The 22,113-nt window shown below is 43.3% G+C and overlaps 1 protein-coding gene across 1 annotated transcript in view; it reads left to right on the top strand.

Moving 5' to 3' along the window:
• Window positions 1-22,113, top strand: part of SPON1 (spondin 1) — a 296,762-nt gene that overhangs the window by 125,777 nt on the left and 148,872 nt on the right. Inside the window, exons 4-5 of the mRNA XM_004593761.3 lie at window positions 7,836-7,909; window positions 13,176-13,298. Of these exons, the coding sequence (XP_004593818.1) occupies window positions 7,836-7,909; window positions 13,176-13,298 (197 nt within the window). The remainder of the gene's footprint in view (window positions 1-7,835; window positions 7,910-13,175; window positions 13,299-22,113) is intronic.

The following is a 22,113-nucleotide window of genomic DNA, read 5'->3' as shown; positions in this document are numbered from 1 at the left end:
TTGAGTCATCTTCCACTGCTTTCCCCGGTGTACTAGTAGGGAGTTTGATCAGAAGTGGAGCAGCTTGGACACGAATTGGTGCCGTTATGGGATGCCGGCATTACGGACAGAGGCTTTGCTTACTGTGCCATGAAGTTGTGCCCATCTTCATATTCTTCAAGGTTTTCTTTTTAACCTCATGTTTATGAGTGGTTGTCTTCACCCCAAGTTCAAAGACTAGTCATATCTTTTTGCAAGATTGAAATATAGCAAGGCTGGAACTAGTGTTGTGGCACAGCAAATTTGGCTGCTGCCTATAACACTGGCATCTAATGGGTGCCAGTTTGTGTCCCAGCTGCTCCACTTCATATCCAGTTCCTGGATAATGCATCTAGGAAAACAGCAGAAGGTAGTCCAAGGGCTTGGACCCCTGCCACCCACCTAGGATACCCAGGAGAGTTCCAGGTCCCTGCCTTCAGCATGACTCCACATCAGCAGTGTAGCCATTTGGAGATAGTACCAGCGGATGGACAATCTCTCTCACCCTGTCTGTCCATCTCTTCTGCTGCCTCCCTCTCCACTCTGTATCTGCCTTTCAAATAAATAAACCTTTTTAAAAAGACCTTCATTAACCTGAAAAAGTCCTTTAAGAAACAGATACTTAAAGCAGAAATGCCAAGGCTGAGGAAGGAAACTGTTCTGGGTCAAAAGATGCCAAATAAAGAAATTTGTAGTTTGATATAAGCAGTTGTTGTTATGAGAAACGGGTTACTCACTGCCCTGAATTGCCTACCTGTTGGCACTTCCACAACTGGGACCACATCTTGCAATCTGCCTATTTTGTTAATGCGAGTTTAAGATTTTTCCAGTGACTGACAAATTTCCAGCCAGTGATTCAGCTGGTAGCCCCAAGGATTTCCACCTTCCCTAAGTCTTGGCTTACAGGCATGTGAGCTTCCTGCAGAGAAAAAAATGTGTTTGCTCATCTGTGTTTTCCTGTCCAACTCCCACTCTATCCTCCTTCCTTTATACTCAAATCTCTGTCTGCCTTTCTTCCATTCTTCCTTCCTTCCTTTCTTCTCCTCTTATTTTCCCTTCCCCTTCTCTGTCCTCCCCCTTATTTAACAGGCAAAGACACAGTCATCCTCCATCCACTAGTTCATTCCTTAAATTTCCACAGTAGTCATGGCTGGGACGAGTCAAAGTCAAGAAGCAGAAACTCCATCTAGCTTTCTCACGTCGGGGAGAAGGCCCCAACAGGCTAAGCCATCATGTGCTGCCTCCCGGGTGTGCATGAGCGGAAGGCTGGGTTGGAAGTGGAATATCTAGGACTCAACCAGGCCTTGGGATCCTAATGCAGTGTTACAACCACTGCACCAGATGCCTGCTGCATCACGTCTCTTCAGACTGCAGTGTTTCTTTAAAGACCAGGTGGAAGCTGTGATTCAGGATCCTCTTCTCCCTGCTCCCTGGTTTCTCTTTCTGCCATCATGATTGTACCCCAAGGCCCTAAAGGCCTCACTTTCAGATATCACAATCAGGTCAAACCTAAACTCTTACCCATGCAATGTTAGCATAGAGTTAAGATGTCTACAGGACCTTGGGAAGCAAAATCCTGGTCAAACCATGACCCTCTGTCTCAGTTTTTACATCAGCTCACAGGAGGTGCTACTGCCAGTAAATGAGGCCATATCTGAATCATCTAGCAAAGTGCTGGAATGCTAAATAAACTGATTAAGTTTCTTGTATTCGACCTTGTCTTTCTGTCACAGATCCTATATTACCAAATCCATGAATGATTTTCTCCCAAAATATCTCCTGGAGTATTGCTGCCCCTCTCCCAGTCCATACCTTCAGTGCTGCCAGCATCTCTGCTTGAAGCCTTGCCATGATGCACTCAGTCACAGCTCCTTCACTCCCAGGGGCTCCCCCACTGCCACGTTCCTCAGTGATTTCCAATGTCCTCAATCTGTTTCTTTTACCCACTAGGAAGGAGCACCTTACGAGAAGCCATTTGCCATTCATCTTCAAATTTTCGGTTCTTAACAACGTCCCCAACACAAAATAAGCACTCAGAAATATTTTGTGAGTGGAGGATAATTGGAAATAACCTCATGGCAACTAGCAGAACTGCTTCTTTGCAGCCACAGTCAATGACTATTTTGATGTCTAAATCTATAACCTTGTGAGAATGTGACATTACTCTTGGGCAATCATGGAGCTCTTGTGTGTAGATAGAGCATTAAAATTATTTCCACCTTTGTTCTGGCATGAGCATATTAATGTGAACTTTCAGGGTTCCTGTTCACTCTAGAACACAGCTCCATTTCCTGAAATCCACGTACAAACACATAAAAGACAGAAAGTGTCTGCATTGTGGCAGGCACACAATCACTTGATGAATGTGAGTCCACAGTCAAGTTAGTGCTTCGCATCCTTGGAAAACAGGATAAATGCAAATGGCCTCACCACCTGCCGCTGTTACCATGACTATGGTCTCAATATTGTATTCCTGAATCTTCCCAGAGTTAATTCTCTCACTCTCATTCCTAGATGGGAGTAAATATTGTTGCTATAAACAAAGCTACCTTTATGCAAAATATCCCTGAGATCATGGTGAATTTTGTAAAGAAGTCCAAAAACTGTGTAGTGATGAGGATTTTCCTGGCATTGGGGAAGAGGTTAGCAAAAATGGTGTGGGGAGCACACACTCGGGCTCTACTTGGGCCAACCATTCCATGTGCCTGAAGCAGTTGACCAAGGTAGCGCCTTTGCTCCTCCCCTGACCAGTGAAGGTCGTGACCAGAAATCAGCAGTATCAGATGTAATAATAGTGTTTGGCCAAGCACTTGTCACGTGCCTGGCACTTTATAAAGGAACAATATTTGAATAATGGCAATGAATGGCCACCACACACATTGACCAGTGGCAGTAGGCAGTGTACTATGGTGGGAACTTCCATGTCCTGTCTCTTCTTGGTTGGTAACCTTGACACTGAGCAAGTCTTTTCATGACCTGATTTCTCCAAAGTGCTTTTGTTCCTTAGATTTTCTGCTCCTTGGGAGCAGGGATCACAGAGTTTTCCATCACAGACCCACAGCTTGGTAAATTCCAGCTTCACCTCAAGAGGCAAATTCCCCAAGGAAAGAAAACAGCAAGTGAATAAATTTTCGGGCAGAAAAGAGCCCTGAAGAGATGTAGGATGACATTTCTGGAAATACTCGCTTTAGATTTAAAAGGGAAACTTTTGAAATGATTAGTGAATTATTTAGGACCTCAATATTCCAAAGCTAACATTCTGAGAAATTTAATTTAGATTTTCTTCACACACACACTTTGATAAAAGCATTCAGTATATAAATGCTTTGTAACGGGACTGCCAAATTGCACCGCAGAATGGGAAAAATGTGTCATCTTTAAATGCTAAGGGAATTCTTACGAACAGCTTTCTCATTGTGTAAAGCTATTATTTTTCTGAGCTGTAATATGATTTATAAACCTCCACTGAGATTCATACTTTTGATGGGGCTAGATTCAAAGTAAAATACATTTTCTCAGAATATAAAATCCTCTCAGGGGTTGACCAAATGAGGAATGAAAAGAAACATCTTCTGCAACCAAGTGTGTAGTCTTGGTCTCCACTGGGAGCTCTGTAGATGTATGCTGGCTTTCCAAAGAACTCTGGGCTATGCTCACCTCTCTCACTCACTGTGCCCCTTTGCCCTGGCAGCATCAGCCACTGCAGATGCTCGCTTCGACCCTAGGTCCAGTACGCCAAGTGTCTCCCACGTGCATTCCTCTCAGACTTCAATTGAGTTCCATGGCCCTTGGTCTCACTGCTCACTGATTCCCCCCCCCCCCCATTCATCTCAGTCCCTTCTTTTCCCCAGGACCTTGAATCCCTGTATTGGAATAATACTAACACCTATAAAACAGGTAAGATGCAAACCCTGATCTTGAGAGGTTTGTAAAATAGCACAGGGGGTAGAAAAGCAAGCAGATATTTACCATCCAGGGTAACAGGTGCTATGCTAGAAATTGCCAAGGTCTTGGATTCTCATGAGGAAAGATGCTCCATCTATCATCCTGGAGGAGGAAACACCTTAGCTGGGCATTCATTACAGGTGGCATCTTGTGTGTGTGTGTGCGTATGCATGTATAGACACCCATGCACATATGTGTAACACAAGCAGACACAAAAGGAGTCTGTGAACACAGATCAGGGTCTGAGAGCATGAAGGTAGATGGACAGCATAGCTGGAGAGCATGGCATAGAAAGAGTGCTCAAAAGGGATTACACAAACATGAAGTCAGATCACAGGAGCTATAGGAGAACAAGACGTTCCTGCCGTTGGACTCCCCCACCCCCACAACAGGATTTGAAACCCAAGGGTGGGTACCAAGAGCTTTTCAGGAAGGGTGTTCATGCGCCAGGCTCCCTAGTCTCAGCTTTCCCTAGTGTTCCCCTTCAGATGCTGCACTGGATGTAAGGGAAATCAATTTGGGGTAACCTCTTTTGTAATAATGCCTTGTAAAGCAAAGGTACTTTACATGAGTCTTTAAAAAGTTTATGAGATATGTTTACTAAACAAAAGCTATCCACAGGTTTTAAATGTTTGTAACCAAAATAAGCTTACCTTTTAATTCCCTTTCTGTGATTCTTTGAAAATGTTTATTTAAAAGACAAAAACAACAAAGAGGTAAGAGACAGAGATCCTCCGGCAGCTGGTTCATTCCACAAACGGCTGCCAACAGCCAGGGCTGGGCCAGGATGAAGTTAGGAGCCAGGAACTTCAGCTGTCTTGATTTTCCACCTGGGTGGTAGGGGTCCAATTATTACATCATCTTTCATTGCTCTCCCAGGTTCATTAACATGGAGCTTGATCTGGATCCTGGTTTCTGGGACTTGAACCAGCACTCTAAAATGGGCTCAGGGTTGCAAGCAGGAACTTAACGTACTCTGCCACATTGCTAGCCTCTTCCATGAACTTTTTGAAATTTCCTTGTATAGGTAATCATTGGAATCCTTTCAGTCATTCTGAGTATAAGGTAAACCTTGCACTTTGGAGCTAGACAGGGTAAACTCTAAAACACTGGCAAGCTACTGAACCACCCTGCAGCTCTGTCATAACTGTTAGATTGGGCAGAGCAGGATGCTGGTCTGGGGCAGAGTCGAGAGTCCAAAATGGCTGTTTTCTGGACACCTGCCAGGGGCCAGACACCCCCATCCAGGAGAGTCCAGAATACCCTGCATGGATCATGTAGGCTTTATCAAGAATGTCTGGAATACCCTACAGGAACAACCAGACCTTGTCTCAGCCTGCCTTATGAGTACCTTGTGCTGTATGTCATATGTGTGTGCAGAGCAAGAACGTCTGCCTTTATCTTCTCCCACCCCCACACTTAGAATGGATAAAAGCCCAGTGCTGTCTACCCTAGGTGGGCATTTCCCTCACATGGTCACCCTGCCCTGTGGAAGTGGTCCCAGACCATCTCCTGTGAGGGAATGATTGGTCAGATTCTATTTCCTAATAAAACCCTTTGCTTAGACTAAAAGCCTCTTCCCCTCTCTCAAGTGAGTCCGAGCACCTCTGAACCTAACAGTAATCAGACAGAAAACAAAACTATCTGGAAGCTTTGGCCAAATCTCTTAAACAGGTTCACTTGGTTTGTAGTCTTTACTAACGTCTCTCATCCAGCATTTTGCTGCGGAATATTGATGTGTTGGATTGTGGTGATGCTACTGATCCATGTTCTAGCTTTCTAATGCCTGAAAAATCCTGAATCCAAAACACATGAGGAATTTGAGGACCTGTAACATGCACAAAGTGTAAGTTATATAAGAGAAAGGTACATGAAGTGCCTCCGTAGTACAATAACTAGCAAATAGAGCTCAGAAATCATATGGATTATGAAACAGAGGGAGTGGCCTGCCTTTGACTTTTTTAGAACATCAAGGGGTGAAGGAAACTAAAAAAAAAAGTCATAGAGGAAATACATTTTTTCCTGTCCCTGCTCTCAAAATTTTTATAATCCTGTTTTTTGGTGAATCTGTCCTTTCCCACCTCACGGAGTTTATGAAAGATCCCTTTTGTTTCCCCAGTGTCGCTCTGGAGTAGTTAGCTCCTAACTACTTTCTGCTCAGTTTGGCCACCCTTTCTGAGGAGGGTCCCCCCACCCCTGTGCTGTGCTGTCCTGCACTGCGGAATCTTTACGTTGCTCAGCTGTGGTTATACTGATTGATTGATTGAATAGCTGTGGGTTTGCTTGTTTGTACCCCACCCCTACTGTGTAATAAACATTGAGAATAGGACATGGGATCCCATCTGTACTATTCAGGACTGTGGCTGAGCACCTCCCTCAGTACCAGGTATTAAGGAGCCCCAACATCTATTTGTTGAAAATCAAAACAGGAAGACAAATAGAGGAGGAGACTGCTTCAGTGGAAATGAGGATGAGACCTTTGGTTGAAGCAAGAATGCGAGGCCTGGGCTGCATCTCCCAGGGCTCGGCCCTTGCCCTCTGTGAGGATCCTTAAGGACTGGGCACCACTATGAAAGCACTCTGGCAGATGGTAGAATGCCTAACTAACCAAGGGCTTTCTCATTGGCTTTGGGGTGGAGATGAATGTTCATCTCTTGGCCCAAGGAAACTATGCTGCTTAATGACCAACAGGATGGATAAATGATCAAAGTAGTTTTATATGGACAGGAAGCATATTTCATTCCCTTATTTCAACATCTTGACTCTCTTGGGTGGGGAAGGATTGTAAAACACATCTGTAGGCTGGTCTGCATTGTATTCTTTTGTGTGACTGGATATAGAGTAGACATTTCTTTGGAAAGTCATCCTGGCTGAGGCCCAGACCATCAGGAAATTGCCTCTGTGCTCTGCAGATTCATACACACAGGGCCCATTCCTGGGCTGGGGATCATGTGACGGGGGCAGATCGGGTGACTCTGGCAGTTGATGTAGTCAGCTGTAATGGAGTCAGGAGATCCCTTTATCTGGTAACTAGGGCAAATCGAAGTGAAAATTACCTTCTGATTGAGTAACATTGCTGAAGAAAATCAATAGAAACAGCTCGAAATTTATTGGCACCATCTCAGCTTTAAGTGGTGTAGATTTTCAAATTACCAAAACACTGGTTTTCAGGATTCATCCTCTCCAAGGCCAGACGAAAGCAAATAAACAAGTGTGGGTTAGAGGACAAGCAGGCTGTGTGATCCCAGATTAAAGAGAAAATATGTACTGGCCAAGAGTAAGTCATTTTTCAACCTCAAAATATTCTTGCCAGATTCTAGGGATCGTGTGTTTGACATGTTTCAGAGAGAGAGAGAAACAGCTGAGGCTGTCTTTGTTCAGAATGCAGGAGACAAGTTTTGTCTAGACTTTCAGGAAAGATAGAAAATGACATTTTCAGAACAAATCAAAATATATTTTAAGTTCCTTTTTTTCCCTTCACAAAGAGGACTTGACATGCTTCTATGATTTGAATTTGGTTGCTCTATAAATGGCTTCAATAGCTTAATAGGAAAAGTGGAGTAAAATGAGCCATTGAGAAAAGTCACTGAAAATGCTGTTAGTTCACTTCCTTCTCTAAGTAATATTACCACCAATAACAGTTCAGTAACTAATCCTGGATAGTAGCCAAGTGTGGGCTAAAATCTTGATATGCATTTTCTGAGTTCTCATAATAACCCTGGATCAGGCAAGTGTTGTTATTATCAAGTTTCCAATAAAAAAACGGTCACCGAGAATAGGGATGACTCACCCAAAACTACACAACTATAGGTGAGCAAGCAAGCACCGAAAGCAGTCTTCCTCACCACCACACTTGTCTTCTTTCTCCACAGGGCCAGCATCGTACAGAAACGCATTATTTATTTTCAAGATGAGGGCTCTCTGACGAAGAAACTGTGTGAGCAAGGTAAGACTGAGCATGTGGGACAGGGTCAGGCAGGTGGAAGGTGGCCGACTCAGGGCGAGCCTCCTGCTGCAGGAATGCAGGCGATTGCGCTTCCCGAGTTCCTCTGGGCTCTGCTGCCTCGCACAGCTCTGATGTTTAATCTGGCTGTGTTCTGTGGATAATTGGATCCGCCTTAAGCTCTAATTACTCAGTCTGATTCCCTGGGTAGGAGATAATGTACCTTCTATTGGTGTGTCGTCTTATTTTTGTGAAACAGTGATTATTCTGAAGAGGTTCCCTGGAATAATTCGCAGGACTTAATTAAAGAATGCACAATTGTGTACTTCCAAAGTCTACAGTGATTCTCTGGGAAAAAGAATCACCAGCAGGAACTTGGGTGACATCTAAATAACACAGAGGTTTTTCTCCAGGGAAAATGGAGGACGGGGATGGCAAGAGGACATGACCTTGAGATGCACAGGCCAAGGATCACATCCTTAGCTTTGCAAGCTCATCCACTCCTCCGTCTTTGGATGAAGGCGTTCTGATAAAGGCTCCGGAGATGAACTAGACTGGGGAGGTTGGAACAGGAGCTTGCCTTCAGATCAGGCCTGAGTTTGATTCTCCCTCTGCCCTTCATGGCCAGATGACTATATATGCAGAACAATCCAGTGCCTTTGGCTCATAGAAAATGCTGTCTATATAAGTGTTAATGATTGTGATCTACACCCACAAGCTTGTTTATTAATGCACTGTTTAAAATAAAAAAGGCAAGATCTTAAACATCTGAGTATGTTTGGGAGTCACTAAATAACCAAGTAAAAATAGAACATGTTCTGTAATCATACGGCTTAACTCACTTTTATTCATTTTCATAGAATTTTTATTTTCATAGCAATTTTTTAAAAGAAATAATCCTCTCTAATGAATTATACACTACTAAGAAAAAAGTAAAGCTGATAAAAGTTCTTCTGGAAAGATAATAATAGTAGCTAATATTTTTGGAGAGCTTGCTACTTGTCAGGCACCATTCCAAGCACTTCTATGCGTGTGATCTGCACAACAGCTCTACGTGGTAAAGGTATTATGTAGTCCTCACTCTAGGGGAGGAGCCTGAGACACAGTTTAAGTGAACATCTCAGCATCATCTAGCTAGGAGCAATGGGCAGGGCACTAAGCAAAGGGCTTTTGCATCAGATCAACTAGCCCCTGATTCGGGTCACTTGCATCCTTGCTTTGGCAGCTAAAATAGAAACTGAATCCTTAATGGAAGATTGCATGGCCAGCACAGAGATGGCAAAGGAGACAGAGTTGGGTGCCCTGCCTGAGGACCATCCCTGCCATGGGTGGAGGAGAGAGTGCAAGAGCGTCCTTCTCCACCTCATTCCTTTTGGGAATGTGCCAGTATTCAGTTGTTCAAGTTCATTCGGCCTTTCTCTAAACAGGGAGCGTCTCAACTAATCTTCTGGACATTTCCATTCCTGCCTTCCCTCCCGTGGGTGGAAGACCTGCATGTGTTCTAGAATACACGTTTCCAGGCCACCTCTTGATCTGCCCCCAAAGATGGCCCATCACAACCATGAAGGCATGGTTTTTGTCAGAAGGCTGCCTTAATCCCAGGACTGTAGAGGTCTTGGAGACGTTTCACTGATACCTCCTTTGCACTGGGGGTGGTCATTAAATTACGCTTTCCAAAGCCCCAGCAGTGTTGTCATGGGAAGCCTTATGTGAGCTGTGAATATGCTAAAAGTCTGCAGCTACAGTGTCCATAAGATGGCACATGACACGGTGAATCTCTGTTTTGCTATTACCCATGAAGCGGAGATGTTAAAATGACTAATGTGTACACAGAGACCACCTCCAATGGCAACTTAGTGGACAACAAAAGGCCCATCAAGACCTGGACTGTAGAACCTTGAAGTGGAATTGTGCAAGATCCCTAGAGATAGCAGATGCTGGAAGAAATCTGTCAATTAGCAAAGTGGGTCCCATTCAGAATGTAAGAAAATGGAAGCATAGAGCGAAGGGATGTTTTAAATGTGTGTGCTCACTTCATTATCCTTAGTGCCTGCATTAAAATCTGTACACGCTTTGCTTCCTTGCTGAATCACATCAAATCTATCAAGGAAGGGGAGAGAGAACCTTGTGTCATTTTTTTTTCCCCAATGGAAGCCATTAATCTATAGGGGAATAATTAAGAGCTGCACAAATAAAAAGCAATGACAATCACCATTTTTAAAAAGCAACACAAACATTAAGTAACTTAGAGTTAGCAGCAGAGAACCACTAACTGTTTACAAAGGTAACCTGTATTAAGCCTAAATACACACACTTTCATGCCATGTCACAGAAAGAAGGGAAAATGAAGGGAAAGGCAGAGAAGGGAAGAAAATTCTGTACAAGGAAGGGATGATGAGGGAAAGATGAAAAAGAAAAAAGGAAATCAAAACAACAGAGAACTTGCAAAGGAAGCCAGTGGATTCGGAGTACAAATGGCGAGAAGGAGCAGCTGAGGGGCTGCGCCGTGAGGGGCTGCGCGGTGAAGGGCTGCGCCGTGAGGGGCTGCGCCGTGAGGGGCTGCGCCGTGAGGGGCTGCGCCGTGAGCGGCAGGCACCTCGCACGCAGCCGCACAGGCCATGCTGTGCTTGGACTGTGGTAAGGTCACATTTCGGAATGGCTTCTTGTCACTGCCCTTCTTTGTTTATTTGCCCTTTGCCAATCTGATTCATTTTTCAGTAGGCTTTTCCTCAGTAAGAAGTACATTCATGTTTATTGCAAGACTTAAAAATGTTATTTTTAACTCATTTCTTTGAATTTTTGGCAATATCTTCAAGTTTATGACCTTTATATAAGTGCCCCTTTGATAATTATGGCAAAACTAGCAATTGACCTTATTTTGGCTCTTTGGGAGATGGCCGTTGCCCCATTTACCCATGCGTGGTAGTTACAGCTAAAAACCCCAGTGTGTATCTCTAAGTTCTGAATCCCTTTTTTTTCAAAACTGATTTGGGATTTTACGTTACAGTTGACCGTAGTGGAAATGCATGATGACAGAATTCTCAGGAGGTTCTGATTCATACTTGCTTTCCTGGAATACATTCCATGAGGCTTGCCCTTCACTTTCACTGTGGCTCACACAGAAATCGGATCTGGGCTCCTTGCATATCTGGCTGTGGGTACAGATTATGCTCAGGTCACTTCCAAGAGCACAAAAAGTAGGCAATTATTTTTAATTTATTTTTATTTATTTGAAAGGAAGAGGTTAAAAAGGAGTTGAGAGTTTCCATCCACTAGCTGCATTCCCCAAAATGGCTGCATCAGGCAGGGCTGGGCCAGATGGAAGCCACGAGTCGAGAACTTCTCCTGGGTCCCACACTTGGGTACAGGGGCCCAAGCAACTGTGCCATCCTCCACTGCTTTCACAAGCACATTAGCTGGGAGCTGGATTGGAAGTACAGCAGCTGGGACTCAAACCTGCCAATATAGGATGCCGGCACAGGCAGAGGCTTAATTTGTTATGCCACAATTATAGCCCCCAAACAGTGATTTCTATTTTAAATGGTTGCATTCCTCTTTCTTGGGATTATCTAGAAATACTGGAGCTATGTAGGAAGGTTATTTTTATTGGAAACAATTTACGGAGAGGACAGAAAGATCTCTCAGTCAGCCACAATGGCTGGAACTCAGCTGATCTGAAGCCAGGAGCTTCCTCCAGGCCTCCCATGTGGGTTCAGGGTCCCAAAATTTTGGGTCATCCTTTGTTGCTTTCTTAGGCTATAAGTGAGGAGCTAGATGGGAAGTGGAGCAGCCAGGACACAAACCAGTGCCCACATGGGATCCTAGCACATGCAAGTGGAGGATAAGCCAATTGAGCCATCATCCTGGGCCTGGGAAGTAATTTTTGAAAGGCACCGTTTTCATTTGGTAAAAGCAAAGAAGAAATGAGCAAAAAAAAAAAGCTCTCTCAGCTAGTGTTTGCGCAGACAGCTCCAGGGAAATTTTTCCCTGTAGTAACTTAGGCAGAGGTTAAGGGCTTTGTACCCAAAAGGGTCTGAGTCCAGTTCTACCTGTGCACTGACTAACCCTCTGAACTTGAGTTGGTTACCTACTCTGCCTCAGTTTACTGGTCTGTAAAATGAGAACAAACCTTCTATCTTCTATGATTATTTAGATTAAATAACACAGTACATGTAAGAGGTTAGCACATACAAAGACCCAATACACTGCAGTTATTACCAAATGTCCATCCTTTTACCCCTATCCTATAACCCAAAATTTCTTTCTTTCACTAGTTACTAATTTCACATTTTCAACCCAAATAAACCCAGCGAATTTTGGAAGACTTGTAAAATTCTCCTCCTGACACTCAATGAGTTTTATATTCTTTGCTGCAGCTCTTCATACAGTACTTAAGAATATATCCTCAACTTGCAAAATGGAATTTATGTTAATACTTCCAAGGAATGGAAGAAAAGGCAGTTGAAACATGCCACGCCTGTAGTCATTGTTTTCCTATTGTGGGAGGCAGAAGCAACAGGGCACAATTAGGCATGTGGGTTTGACAATCGGAAATGCTGAGTTTATTCATGTAATCTCTTTCCCCATTGATAAAAATGAGGGCAGACAGGGAATCTTGTTAAGTTTCTCTTGCCTGTTTCTATACCCAGACCTGAGCCTGAACTTGGAATTTCCAACCCCCCTCCCTTCCCAGTGAAGTCTCTGAAAGCCTGAGACAGGGTGGGACTCCATGCACCCCTCCCCCCAGCCCCACCATCAGTGGTTCCTTAGATCTCTGCTTGTTCTCACCATTCTTCCCCAAAGCCCTTGCTCCTTCTAATCCTGGTGTCTTGACTCTAGAAAAACACTTCATATTCTTGATAGATTTTAGCAAGGAAACCGTGTTATACAGGTGATGAGAAAGGAGGCAAGGACCCAGAAAGAGTCACTGAGGGCATATCATCCTTGGTTTCTCAAAAAAAACAAAAACAAAAAAAACAAAAAAACGCCATCTCAAAACTTGCGCTTTCTGCCTCCCACAGATCCCAGAGCAAAAGCTCTGAATTTGATTTATTTCTGTTTGTATTGTTTTTGCAAAGTATAAATGCCATGCTTACAGGTATACAAAATACCTAATAGTTCATGCACTGACTGGTTCCGAGTCTTATTAGTCAATGAAAGTTACAGTTCGTCTGCTTTTCCTGGGGATTAAGAATAGAGCAAAGCCAGGAGAGTGCTGCCTTACACACTGCTCACAATTGTTTCCTAACTTGATGATACCCTGTTTCAGATTCCACTTTTGATGGGGTGACTGACAAGCCCATCTTAGACTGCTGCGCCTGTGGAACTGCCAAGTACAGACTCACATTTTATGGGAATTGGTCCGAGAAGACACACCCAAAGGATTACCCTCGTGAGTAGAAACACAGTCATTGCATTCTGGGTTAAGGATAAGCACATTGCTAAGATTCCGTCTGGTTGTGAGATCTGCTGGCTGACGTATGGCATGCCTCTCATTTCTTTCACTAGTTACTAATTTCACATTTTCAACCCAAATGAACCCAGCAAATTCTAGAAGACTTGTAAATGTGGTTGATGAAACACACATTCCCAGTAGATATTCAAAGACAGACGTGAAACACACATTCCAAGTAAATATTTATCAAGATGGACAGGAATAATAATTATATACTGTTGACTTGCTGGCATAGAATTTGTTGGAAGTTTATCTTATGATTTTCACTTTTAAAAAACTCATGAATTGAACATTTGACCTGGTAGCTGAGACTCTAGTCAGAAGTCTACTTCCTGTATCAGAGTAACTGGGTTTGAGACACAGCTCTGCTCCTGACTCCAGCTTCCTGCTAATGTGCATCTTGGGAAGCACCAGTGATGGCCCAAGTGGTTGTGTCTCTGCCACCCATGTGGGTGGGAGGGAGACCTGGACTGAGTTTCTGGCTCCTGGTTTGAGCCCCCACAGCCATTGTAGGCATTTGCAGGCAGTGAACCATAAGATTGAGAGCCTTTCTCTCTGTCTCTGTCTCTTTGCCTCTTTCCCTCTTCCTCTCCCTCTTTCCCCTCCCCTCTTCTCCCTCTCCCCATCCTTACCTCTTCCCCTCTCCACTTTTCCCTCTATAAATAATGAATGGATGAAATTCCTGATGTCTTGCCACTTCAAGTCAGGGTTTGGTAAGCTTAATCTTCTGAAGCAACTCTACCATTGAATTACACAACAGGCATATTTGTGCTAGAAATAGCTGGCAAAGAGACTTGCATGTGCTCAGGCCAAGGTCAACAGATATTGAACATATGGAACATATTCAACCAGGCCAGCCACTGATTATCAGTCAGTACACCCTTTCCTCACAGATTCATCGTGGCCAATTCCAATGCCAATTTATGAGTGTTGTCAGGGGAGTCCAAACTTTGTTACTTGGGCTCTGTAATCAGTACCCTATCAACTGCCTTTTATCATATAGTTGTTTCAACAAATACCCAGTGTTTGCTGGGCTGAACTAATGTGTGCTAAACTGTGAAGATAATAATAAACGAAAATAAACTCAGTTCGTATTCTCATGCATTCGGAGATGAATGGGAACACAATGACCAAATAATCACAAAAATATGTGCAGGTTATAACTGATGTACCAGACATTTTTATGTGTGTTCCTTAAACCTCAAAGTAACGTGTTCTGTTTTGTGGCGGTGGTTCCTGTCTGCTTCTTTGTTTTGTGGAGGTGTTCACAGGAATCAATAACCCAGTGTTGCCCATTCTCCCTAATTGTGGATGGCAGGCTGTCCGTATGTGGCTCTGAGCATGTTTGTTTTTTGATTCTTATACATTTCACTTTGGACTTACCACAGCTGGTAATGAACTATATAAATGGGGAAGAAGAGATTAAAAAGAGGTATTTGGGTCAGGCCTCAAAGCAGACCAGGACGCATGGTTAGAACTTGAGAAGACTCAGTCCAGACCAGAACCTCCCTGGTCCAGACATTCCACCCAGAGATTAGTCCAGCATTATTTGACACATCCAGAGCTCTATTGTTTAGTTTTATCCACGTACAGGCAAGGCTTGAACCTTTTGACTCCGGGAAGCAGCCTGATCGGCCTCAGCTGATGTGGGAGATGCACATGAACAAACTCAGACTCCACCTAGGGGGTAGGGACTGCAGGGTAATCGCTTGGAACAAGCATGATGGAAAAAGTCTCTATGGCTCGAATCCACAACTCATCTTTCATGAGATTCTTCTCATGCCAATGTCACTTCCCAGAATTTAGAGGGTGGTAGTAGTGGGAATAAAACCCCATTGTATCTGGTTAAGGGATCAAATCAAGTCTAAATCTGTGGCATTGTGAGGAGGCTTTAATAAGTGTAACAGATGTGTGTGCTCACTTCCCCCAGGGATGTTGCATTGTCAGAGAGTATGTTACACTATCCTAACTTTTGGCTGGGAAAATTTAGTGATATGTACAGGATAGCATTCATCACATCATACTGTAATGATTTCTTAAGGAATTTTTCTTCCCCACCACATGGAGAGGTCCTCTAGGACAAAAACTGTGACATACACATCTTGGATTCTTGGTACCTGGAAGAGCTTGTCCTCAGAGCGGTGTTCACCATGACCCAGGAGGCAGGTATAGGCTATGCTTAACTAGTGAAGAGCGGGGAGTATGGGCTACCTTTTTCTCAGAGGAAAAGAAATGAATCTGTACACTTTAGAAGCAGGTTCATTTAGGAGGGCACAGAGAGGGTCTGATCAGGACCTTGAAAGTTCTCTGTTCCCAAATGTGATTTCTATCAACCCTGGATAACAGGTGTGTTTCCTCTTGCCACTGCATTAACGATTATGTCTTGGTAACCTGCCCTTGTCATCAAGCCCAGAGACACTTCCCCACAACAGTGCAAACTGGCAAATGTCATGTCCCTCTCTCCTTGATCCGTTAGGCAACCAATACTTCATTTGGTCCACCGGAGTTTCATGAAGGTGGTGCTGGAGATTTTTCACCCTCATCTCAAGATCCCTTTTCTGTGTTTAAGTACCATGAGAACTCCACATGCCTCTGTGCATTCAGAGTACATCTATCAATGTTCACCATTCCAAAAATCAAAGCTGAGAAATACACATAATTTTCAAGTAACATAGTAAATAACAAGCTCATTCCATATTATTGTAACTTATCTTACAAGAATATATCTTTCCAAACAAAACAAATTTAGTGAAAAGAATGTCATCATTTTACATTTTTGCAAATCTCTTTAATGTTTGGCTTAATAGAAAACATCTGGATTCTCACTTGCTTTTTCTGCATCCAACTTATTGTGGTTTCTGGTTGAAGTTTGGGAAGAAAATTCTTGCTCATACAGATGTATAATGGAAAAGTAATGGGTATTTTGATAGTCTATTCAGGTAATAACATAATTTTCTTTTGATGCCTTCCACAAACATGTACAAACTCTACAGGGTATAGTTTTTTTTAAAGCTTAATTACACTGTAGAATATGAAACTGTATCAATGAACTTGCACTCTGTTACATTAAGATGCATTGCTTCCTCTTCTGCCTTAGATGGGTCTTTTACAAAGGCATAGCTTTGTAACATCACACACTGGTCACCTGGAAAACACCGGTTTACCGAATTGTGCAGATCACCCAAATGCTGTGACAAGTCATTAAGCAATATCAAAAATAACATCCACTAATATCACTGCAAATCTCACCTGAGAACAGTGGAAAAACTCAAAGCTATGGATACTAATTTTCTAAAATTCAGATTTTTGCTTGAAAGCTTGAATTTTATAATTGGTAGCAAATGTTGTCAGATGTTTTCCTTGAAATGACAGGCTTGCTTTGCCTTTGAGAAAATGTATGCCAAGTCCCAAGTGTGAAAAACTGTAATTTGTTTGTCATTTGCTTTTTCAAATAAGAATGTTATTTTATGAATGTAAAAAGTGGCCAATCCAACTTGCACCTCAAAGAATCAAAGTGCTTCTATTCAAGGCCATCATACTGCTTCAGTGTCTACCAGAAGTATTTTTGCATGTTTTCCAATTAACCACAGAGAAAAATAAAGATCCATACTGAAAGATATATTTAATGCAATTAATAATTTTTATTGTGACTTTAAGGGCATTCTTAAATGAAATGAGCTTTTATGGTTCATTCCCCTACTTAACAGTAGCACATACATTGGCTACTAAGATGAACATCTCAGGGCCACTGCTTTGACACGTTGCTGTGTGCCACTGTTAATATCAATATACTGTGAAAGGTGCATAATGTCTTTGCGTCAATATGAAAGTATTTTCACCTCAAAGATCCCCTGAAATTGTCTCACGGTCCCTGCCTGAGTGTCTGTGAGCCACACTTGGAGAGATTCTGTAATGGGGAAAGATAGAACCGAAGACCCCTTCGGTTCCATGTGGGTGATATGTGAGAATTCCTGTTGGAGGATGGGGACACCCTTGTGCTTTCAGCTGACTCTTACGGTGGGTGCCGTTTGTAGGTAGCTCCTCTCAGCCATTCCACAAAATGATTTATTCCAAATGCTGTTCTGGACCTCCCTCCACTGAAGTGCAGGGCACCCTGCAGTCCAAATGTACTCCTTTTTCTACAAGAGACAACAGGTGGTAAGATAAGAAGGGAGACAGAGGAAGGCCTTCATGGCCCTGGGCATCCCCTCCCAAGGACCATGCCATGAATCTGCTGGCTGTCTGGAATTGGTGGGGTCCTGGCAAAGCACTGCCAATCAGGAAGCTCTAGAATTCCACAGTGAGACTAGATCATTTAAGTTATACTTCCTCATTTTGTAAGTGGAAAAGCCTGAGGCACAAAAACTCTTCAAGTCCAAATCGCATACCCAATGAGTGTCAAACCAAAACTAAAATTCAGCTCTGCTGATTCCCGTCTACCTTCCTCCAGAGGACTGCACAAGGCCATCAATCTCTGGCTTCTGCAGTACAACTAAATATCTGCTGCACAACACATTTCAATGAGGTCCTGCTGTACTAACGTGAACTCAACTAAAACCAAATTCTGTGCTGTGCTAAACAGCTTTGCCTCACCATTCAAAGACCTTCTGTGCAGAGATCCCCAACTTAAGAGGTCAGAAAGAGAAGGCCTGAGTTCCAGGGGTCTGGATGAAGTTCTGCTCCCTGAGGCATAGAGAGAATAGCGAGCCCCTAGGGTTCCAGCGTTCCCAGCAGGAAGGGGACCAGGCAGTGTCACCACACCAGGATGTCCTGTGGTTGGAGGCATGCCCAGGCTTTGCTGGGGCATGGGGAGCTGTCTGAGAGAGGAGCCCTGACTGTAATCCCCAGGCTTTTGCCCAATGCCTCCATCCTGCGGAGACTCAGTGTTCCCTCTGGAGAGTGTAAGTTGCCTAACTTCCCCCATGTTTGAAATCGCACCAGTTTCAATGCTGTTTGAAAACGATGTGTGGATGAGAAGCCTATTTTTTCCAGGAACCATTTTTTTCCCTTTTGACACTACGTTGCCTGAAACATTAATATGGCCCCTGGGATAGATACTTTACAAAAATCAAAGTTAATTTTATTATGAAATTCAGCCATCCTTTCCACTGAGTCACTTAAAGACTTACTGGTTTTAGGTTTGAGCACATAAAAAGCCACCACTCTTAACACTTGGCAATTCCTTTTATTTCTTCATATATCCATGCATATCCAGAACTTTTATATCACATGCGAACACTTTGTGTTCCACCTTTTGCATTCAGTTTTGTTTGCAGTCATAATTCATTACATCAGCTTATGCTCGACAGCTTACCTGATTATTCCTTCATTGAGCATTTAGGTGTCGCCAGGTCTTTGGCTAACATAGAACCCAATCTGTATCTAAAATGTCTACTCTCCTGTCTTGACAACTTTTCCAAGAATAAGACTGATAGATCAGAGTGGGAACTCCGTGTGTGGTTTTTAAAACCACTTTCCTGATTCTTCTCTAAAACATTTGTATCAGTTCACCACAGAACCAACAATGAATATGTGTCTCTCCCAACTTCCTCAGCATTCAATTTTTTTTTTTTTTTTTTTTTTTTTTATATATAATCCATTTTATTGTATTGTTGTTGACAATCTTTACATAGTTAACTATAGTTGAAGGAAAATCAAGAAAGAGAAGGGAAAAAAAAAAAAAAAAAGGTTCAGGGGGATAGGGAGGTGGGCAATGCTATTATGTCCATATTGTTTCCATCATGTATCTGAGGTAAAAGGGGGTATTGAGGGAGAAGCCCCACCCGGTTTCCCGCCCACCCCACTCAGCATTCAATTTAACCTCTTTTTTTTAATGTGTTTTACCAGCTTAATGGTTATAAAAAATTAATTAATCTGATTATGTTCAATTGACACTGGTTTAATTACTAACACACTTGAATCTTTTTTCCTTGTTTATTGTCCTTGACTTTAAAACCACTAGGGTATTGACATCAATCAAATCTGAGTTTCCTCATTATCTTCCTAGGGCTTTGATCCTTGCCCCACACGTTGAAAGCTGTGAATCAATAGAGGTTGGCAAATGAATTAGTGAAAGAGAAGCAATTACTATATGAATTGGGAAGAAAGGAGGAAGATGAGCAATGAAAAGCTGCTGAGCAGGTTAGGCCAGGAGTTACAGGGGATCAAATGTGGCTGCTGAGTGAAAACAGATGGAATGGATCTGTTAGTGTTGGGAAATTGGGTTCGGTGGACACTGAAATAATGTAGTGGGCAGTGATGGTAGCTGAGGATAAGGCAATGGAAATGATGGTGGAGAGGATGGATATTTTAACATTTGTTTGAGGAAAAGACAGATCTCCTATCTAGAGGTTCACTCCACAAATGTATGTAGTCACCAAGGTTGGAAACAAAAGCTGGAAGCCAGAAATTTAATCCAGATCTCCCACATGGGTGACAATGACCCAACCATGAGTCATTACCCTCAGACTGCATATTAGCAGGACTTGGAAGTAGAGCTGGGACTTAGATCCTAGACATGGTGACATGTAGGTGGGTATAAAGATTTGTTTTTATTGGAAAGGCAGATATAAAGAGGAGATACAGAGAGAAAGATCTTCCATCCGCCGTTTCACTCTGTTAAGTTTTGCAGTAGTTAATGTTAGCTGTTTTCAGATAAGGTCTTTTTAGTTTGTCCCAGCAAGCTGAAACATCAGATGCAGCAAGCCACACAGGAGGTTTTTTTCATTAAAAAGTCAGATATACAGAGAGAAGAAAAAGGAAGATCTTCCATCCCATGATTCTCCCCCCAAAGTGACCACAACAGCTGGAGCTGCGCTGATCTGAAACCAGGAGCCTGGAGCTTCTTCCAGATCTCCCACGCAGATGCAAGATCTCAAGGCCATCCCCAACTGCCTTCCCAGGGCTGGCAGGATTAGAACCGGGTTCCCAGCACGTTCAAGGCAAGGACACCAGCTGCTAGGCCACCACGCCATGCCCAGGAGGTTTTTGTTGTTTTTGTTTTTCTTTTTCTTTTTTAATTCTAATAGGGGTGAGGGCCACAGGGACGAGAGTGGAAGCAGAGAGATGGAGAGGGGGTGAGAGACGTCCCTGCCATAGTAGCAGAAGGGGGCTCCAAGGGAAGTGGTGTGGGGAGGGGAGCGAGGTGAAGGAAGATGGGGCAAGGACAGCACCCTAGGGGTTGGCAGGCTTGCAGGAGTGTGCCTTTTAGGTGGCCACAGTTATTGGTGGATAGGATTGTCAGAGCCGCAAGGGATTGGTAGGTGCATCGGTGGGCGAGGATTAGAGACAGGGGCCGATGAGGGATTGGTAAATGGGGGTTGTCAGACACAGCATCATGAGATTACAACAGATTGCTGGGGACGGGCTTATGAGGTTTCAGCAGATTGACAGACAACAAAATTTGAACCTGAAGGGCGTATGAATCTTAAGGAAGCCAAGACCTTGAGGAAGCAGATATTTAAAATGGTACCAAGTAAAAAATGGGGGAAGGTCTTCAGGGCCAATGTTCTAGTCATTCCTCTCACACTCCTCAAGTGGTCACAACAGCCAGAGCTGAGCCAATCCAAAACCAGGAGCCAGGAACCTCCTCCAGGTCTCCCACGTAGGTGCAGGGTCCCAGGGCTTTTGACCATCCTCTACTGCTCTTCCAGGCTACAAGCAGGCAGCTGGATGGGAAGTGGAGCAACTGGGACACGAACCAGCACCCACGTGGGATCCTGAGCACAAAAGGTGAAGATTAGCCACCAGGCTTTCACACTGGGCCCCATAACCAGTATCTTAACCACTAGGTCAAATACTGGCTCCTTAGTGGTAGGTTCTATCCTGGATTGGATGCAGAGGAGGAAGAAGCTTCAAAGCTGACAAATCAGATGTGTGGCCTAGCAACAAAAGTATTCTTTCCTCTTAAAATAATCCTGTTGGTATTTTTTTCTCATTTTACAAGTAATTTTGAAATCATTTCATCAAATTCTGTAAAGAACATCCTCAGAATTTTAAGTGAGATTGCTTTAAATCCCAAAATTACCTTGGGGAGAGTTATTAGCTTCACAATTCTGAGTTTGCTTAATGTCTTCCTTTTATGAAGAAGACCAAGCACATGTGGACTTTGTTAGTAGTATACCTGAAATAGCAACACATGGGCGATCAGTCGAAATTCAGAAACAAAATTGAGATTCCCCAGAAAAGCAAATAGGAGACTTGGATGGATGGGCAAATGGATGCATAATGCAGAATTAGCTTACCTGTTTATGAAGGCCAACTAATCCTGCAGTCTGTCAGCTGCAAGTTGAAAACAGAAAAGTCAATAATGTGATTCTGGTTCAAGTCCAGAGGCCTGAGGACTAATAGTGCCAATCCCAGTCTACAAGCAGAAGACTCATGCCCCAGCTCAAGTGATGAGTCCGAAGCTAGAAGTGAATTCCTTTTTGCTTTTTCATTTGCTTTATTTTTTCTATCTCTTATCAAGTGTTGGAATTGATTAGAGGATATCCCACTGACCATGGGAAGGGGCGGGACAGTCTACTTATTGAGTCTGCTGATTCCAATGCTGATCTTACCTGAAAACAGCCTCACAGATGCACTCAAAAACAATGATTATTCTAGTTTGCCAGTGGCATTGTCAAGCTGACAGGTAGAATTAGCCATCACACACATTCAGCAAACAGTAATCCCACCACTTTGCCCCATCCCCAAGGAACCCTGCCCAAAGCTGACTAATTCTTTATAGCAGAACTTCCCAGCTGTTCCACTG

This window comes from Ochotona princeps, chromosome 4, assembly GCF_030435755.1.
Source record: "Ochotona princeps isolate mOchPri1 chromosome 4, mOchPri1.hap1, whole genome shotgun sequence".
In the NCBI taxonomy this organism is placed as follows: Eukaryota; Metazoa; Chordata; class Mammalia; order Lagomorpha; family Ochotonidae; genus Ochotona; species Ochotona princeps.
The sequence above is the reverse complement of the archived record's forward strand: the minus strand, read 5'-3'. Positions and strand labels throughout refer to the sequence as shown.